General features: G+C 34.8%; 1 protein-coding gene across 1 annotated transcript in view; it reads right to left on the bottom strand.

Annotated features, from left to right (window-relative positions):
* Window positions 1–6,000, bottom strand: part of LOC135212193 (uncharacterized) — a 236,110-nt gene that overhangs the window by 29,306 nt on the left and 200,804 nt on the right. Inside the window, exons 56-58 of the mRNA XM_064245638.1 lie at window positions 5,655–5,788; window positions 3,939–4,083; window positions 1,873–1,999 (exon numbers count right to left, since the gene is read on the bottom strand). Of these exons, the coding sequence (XP_064101708.1) occupies window positions 1,873–1,999; window positions 3,939–4,083; window positions 5,655–5,788 (406 nt within the window). The remainder of the gene's footprint in view (window positions 1–1,872; window positions 2,000–3,938; window positions 4,084–5,654; window positions 5,789–6,000) is intronic.

Raw genomic sequence — 6,000 nt, 5'->3', positions numbered from 1 at the left:
TACTGGAAATATGCTCTCAGCAAACTCTGGTCCTTTCATCCATTGCATCTGTATTCATGATGAACGAGTCACTAAAGTCTGTTAGTAGCTTTATCATTTCATTTTCTAAATTTTGCTTCAATCCATCAAATGTTTTGCTTAGTTTTCCCTTCATCATTATGTAGGTCAGAGGAACTACAATGTTTGTGTAGTTGTTGACAAGCTTCCTGTAGTAGTACTCTGTTAATCTTAAGAATGATCTCACTTAGGCCTTGAGCTTTGGTAAGTGATGCATCTCAGATCGTCATCAGTTTCACTTCATCCATGCCTACTATCTATTACAGCTGACTTTGTATCCATGGAATTCTACCTTGCTATTATATCTAGTGTTATTGTCCCTTCCTGAAGCAAGCCCTTGAATCCCTTAATGCATTCTTCCCAAATAGTCTATATTCTTCTTGACAACTAACATTTTCCTTATCTAAAGTCACTATATAATGAGTTATTCAATACAAAAGTTATTGGTTCATCTAAACAGTAGATTATGGTATTTTGCCAATGGTAACCTAAGCAGAATACACTTGATCTATTGCTGTTTATTATCATTACTACTGGTGAACAGAAGACCTGTTGATGATTCCTTTGTTTAGAATTTTCTCAATTTCTTCTTGGATCATTTCCCTAGTAGCAGACAAACTAGACTGCTGGTTAATACCTTGATTATTCTGTTAGTAACTGAGAAACCTATTTCTCTTCTACTCACTTAAGTCTTTGCTAAATGTTGACATCTTGGTACAACTGTTCTTACATCTATGGTCGCTGTTCTACCTAGCTTTAATTTTAAGCTACTGGGACTCATCAGCTTCCTCCTTGATGATGGGAGCACTTTGCTATCTCTCTTCTTCAGCAGTGGTTGCTGCTGCTTCATCACTTCCCCCTCATTCTAAGATGTTAGGATGCTCTCCATCAACTTCAGTCTTATAGTCCATTTGATTTACCACCTCCTTGACTTCATATGGACCTCTCCACTGTAACAACAGCACCTTTGCTTCACTAACAACTTTACTAAAGAGGTCTCTCCCACATGGACTGATAATCTCTGATCTTTTCACAGTGATGCTTCTGGTTTCATACATTTTATCAATGGCTAGTCTACAAGTTTCTTCAAGGCAATTCCTCAGTGCAAACATGTTTTGGTAGAAATGCCATGGTTTCTCTTCCCAGTTACCTTAAGAATCTGCATCAGCCCTTTCACTTTCCTTTCAAACAAAGCAGAAATAGCAAAATTGCAGTGCTTGACTGTCGTACTTCTTGATGTGCCAAGATACCAGCCCTAATCCTTCTCTCTCTCTCTCTCTCTCTCTCTCTCTCTCTCTCTCTCTCTCTCTCTCTCTCTCTCTCTCTCTCTCTCTCTCTCTCTCTCTCTCTCTCTCTCCTGGTATATCTTTTTCACAGACTTCAGAACAACAGTGATCTTTTCACATGGTCCATTACATCCTGGGTCATATGGTATTGTGAAGAGCTGCTTGGTGACCTAGATCCCCAAATGACTTAAATATGTACTGTAATCCTAGCTGATGTATTCTGGAAAAGGCCAAAAATCTCTCAAATAGTCTAAAATAACTATGTCCACAAGCATAAATTGTCTGGTTAAACTACATACATAATAATAATTACCATTAGTAAAAAAAGCAATAAACATAACAACTGTACATATACAACTTATAAATAGGAAAATAATAATGGTCTTTTGTTACTGAAATTCTACACAATTTCATCCAACCGTTCTGACACAGTTCCACATACTATAATGTAGCCTACTATAGTCTACTACTGCAGTAAAAATACAATTGATAATCAATTTCTACAATATGATAAAGTGCAATACTTTACTTTGCCTTTCCATAGCTTTTTGAATTCTGGATACTCGTTTATACTTTGGTGAGGCTTTTCTAAAGAGCTGGATTATTATAAGAGTAGGTGGAAAGGTGATGAGGTTTGATATTATTCCCACTCCAATCTGCAAAGAAAATAAGGAAACTAAATTAACTTTAATACAATGATAGCAATATGTGCTATACACATTTAATCAAGACGAATAAAATATATTAAGATCACAAAAGCATATAAAGATTAAAAAGAAAAATGCGTATCTTGACAAATTTAAATAAAATTAACCCAGTGTCTCAAATACAATGTCCTAAGTTAATACAAATATAGTGGGGTCTTACTATGTTTTACACCGTCATCTTTAAGTTAAGAACACACAAAATATACTTTACATAATCTAATACAACTTGGTATTTTGAGTAACATTTACTTAATGAACTGTTGTGCAATATTAAATTAGAAAAAAAATCTGTATGGTATTTGTATGCAAAACTATGTGTTATATTACAAAACAATGTACATTTACTTCTCTCTCTCTCTCTCTCTCATGTACAGTATATTGTTTACTAACATTTATTTAATGCAGTGAAGTTTACTGTATTACATTTAACACAGTAAAAAATGTTTCACATATATTTTTAATATTTGCATATGTACATTTCACATATATTTTTCATATTTGTATATGTACATTTGTATATGCACACATATACATCAGTTAGGGGACACTACACACTCTGAAGTGTATTGTGCACACTCTCTCTCTCTCTCTCTCTCTCTCTCTCTCTCTCTCTCTCAGATATTTTCCTTCTACAAAATTTTGACATAGGAATGTCTAGGGTTCTGTTGTTTATAACGTATAAGTTTTATGTATTTTACATATCTTGCAAGTGTAAGTCGGTAGAACTAAAGCAATCAGGTATGTCTTTTCTAAGCTATATGGTGTAGTACTTGAAATTTTCATAATTTTAGAAGCAATCTACTTTGCAGACATACTGTATCTCTGAAATTGAAGGAGCTGCTGCTAGCATAGGTTTTTTCTGAAATGACAAATTTCTTAATCTATTTGTATTTTTCATAGCTAATAAACCTTCGGTCTTAACAATAGGATAAATCTTCTAGCGCTAGCTGGAAACCGGAATTTATATATGCTATACAGTATAAAAATCGTCATTCTTTGACAGATTCTGTTACTTATTGGAAAGACAAACCCACAAATTGTTAAGTTGTGGTGTCACTGTACCACACTGAGTTGTTCAGTAGAATCCCCGAAACTCATCTACTGGTAGTTACAGTACCATGACACTGCAAAGAATACAAATGCAATACCAAAGAAAACCAAGTGCCATGCTCCAACACTTTCTCCAGCTCACACTCGAAAGATTGAAGTGAAACTACTCATAAAAAGGAAACTATACAAAAGACTAAAATCCAATTTGTCTCATTATGGTAAAGGCTATCTCGGTTTCCAAATTAAAGCTTCTAATTATCATGCAACCATCCTATGAACACATAGCATCGTTGGAACGAATAAATAAACAGACAAATGGAAGGAGAGAGAGAGAGAGAGAGAGAGAGAGAGAGAGAGAGAGAGAGAGCTGAGAGGAGAGATAGAGAGAGAGAGAGAGAGAGAGAGAGAGAGAGAGAGAGAGAGAGAGTTTATTTGGCTACGTTGCTTGTTAACCTGTCATATTAGCAAATCAGTATTTGTGTTTTGTATAATATTTGGCTTTACCTCACTTGGATTTCAAAATTTTCCTTTCATTTCTGAGACATGAATGAAAATAAAACATTAATCTACTAATAAACAGAGTAAAATCCTTAATTCCTAATACGTAACTGTCTTCGCAAAAAGTTCCAGCCAATAATTAATGATGTTTGAAAAATGTAAATACTACACACAAGGAGTTGGTATAGCTGCACTAACTCTTCACTGTGGTCTCATTCTCATAAAATGTAAGTTATGGCTATGTTCACATAAAACAAGGACCATGAGAATTCAGTAGTCATCTGCTGAATTCTCAAGCTCTTTACATACATATAAATAGAAATAGAATTCTGTCACTTACTGCTGCTGGACTGACAGAGAAAGGTCCAAGAGTAAGACCACCAGCTCCTGGCTCCTCGGGGATAACGCCAAAGAACATGGCATTAGTAACCATACTTAGATACAAGAGAGCCATACATGCAGTTATCCTTTGAACACGAGTAAATCTGAAAAAAAAGTACTGCATTTAATAGATGCTACAAGCACTACCTTCATCACAGCCACAATGTAACATAACCTTACATACAGGTATTTACAAAATCCAGATCCTTCAATTGGAAGTATTCTTATTCTAATCATTTCTGATCACTTTCCTATGTTCGTACCTTTTATTCATCTAATGGCTATAAACCTTTATAATACTCAGTCCATTAACTACTACTATTTAGTGATTCTGAACCTCAATCTCACTTGTATTTCTTCATGAAATCTGAACTGCTTTGAGCTGCTTTTTCTTTTCATTCATTAAGCTGTGGTAACTGTGATTAAATGGGTGAGGCCAGATACTTTTTAGACTACAGTGTATCACTCCTGGTATTTAAGTTAGTTAAAGGGTAACATTGCCAAATGGCCTGAAGGTTATTCAGAAAAAATATAATTTAACATTCTGTTTTTATGGTGTTGGAAGTTTCCTGAAATATGAACTTGTCTAAGACATATTGCCTGTTTTCTGTAGTAATGCTGTGCTTACTAATTCATTCATTATACAAGCTTCTAATGTGAAGAATTAATTTCTATCTTATCAGCCTTCTCCCTCATTTTCTTTTTGCTGCATTTGATGAGCCACCTCAAGGTGCTTATATCTTATGATGACACATAGTTTTTTCCTTTGTGTCTCATCTCTTATTAAATGAAGTTTCTCCGTCTTCTCTTAGAACTTTCTCTTCATCGTGCCAATCATGATCTCTCTTGCAACATGTCACCCATCACCTCCCCTCTCCATTACATACCCTTAGCCTTGACTCTTGGGTTATCTTTGACTCTTCAGTGACTTTTGCTAATCCAATGAAGTATTCATTTTACTCTTGTCCCTTCTCATCACTCAGTTCATCTGAGCGTTGTCACTTCTGCACATGTAACTAATTTTCATTTGCTTTTTCACTACTGCCACTTCTAGCCTATACAACACAACAAGTCTTAAAAAAACTTTCATTCTCATTAGATGCGGTTGTGTTTGTAAATATATAATGCATTCTGCAAAGATATTGCCATAATAATTTACTGCCTGCTGTACGATGTTTTTCATAACCTTTACTGTAAAACTGTGGAACAGTCCTCTTCATTTGACTATGAATACTGATTCTACCAAGTTCTACAGATGATACTTGTCAGTGCCTTACTCTTGTGCTTTCATTTATACCACTAATTCACCTATCATATGTTTTGAATGTACTCTATTCATTTCATGTTTATTATTCTCTCTCTCTCTCTCTCTCTCTCTCTCTCTCTCTCTCTCTCTCTCTCTCTCTCTCTCTCTCTCTCTCTTTTCATATCAAGCATTCTACTCCTTAGTACCTAGCTCGGCATCTTAGCAGCTTTTCTATTGTTTTCTTCATATAAACATACACATTACAGAGAAAAGTAAAAGTAATTCATAAAATCTCCAATGAAAAGGCTATGATATCATAATAATGACCAAAACTTCTCTTGAATATAACCTGCTAAAGAAAAACATATTTCCAGTTCCCGTAGATTACCCAAAATTTGACAAAACCCTATGAAATGATAGGCAAGTTACCTGGATCGAGCTGGACGAACAAACACAGAGAACCAAAGGTGTCCATCATAAAGATTCTTATGAGAGGTGGTATTAAAAAGATGTTTGAATTCCTTCTTTTGGACATCTCCAGCTACAGTTATGAGACGATCAATCTGAAAATATAATGTCTCTATCACACAACTTGATGACCATCGTATTCAGCTCTTATTCCATCTGTCTGAAACATGTATTCTTGAAGAACGTAGGGCAAGATTTTATTAATAACTTTTATGCTATATAACGAGTGTAAGCTTTGTGCAAATTAAAAGTATTGTTAGTTTATATGTAATGAAAAAGAAAAACCTGCATTGATGCTATGGTCTTT

This window comes from Macrobrachium nipponense, chromosome 40, assembly GCF_015104395.2.
Source record: "Macrobrachium nipponense isolate FS-2020 chromosome 40, ASM1510439v2, whole genome shotgun sequence".
In the NCBI taxonomy this organism is placed as follows: domain Eukaryota; kingdom Metazoa; phylum Arthropoda; class Malacostraca; order Decapoda; family Palaemonidae; genus Macrobrachium; species Macrobrachium nipponense.
The sequence above is the reverse complement of the archived record's forward strand: the minus strand, read 5'-3'. Positions and strand labels throughout refer to the sequence as shown.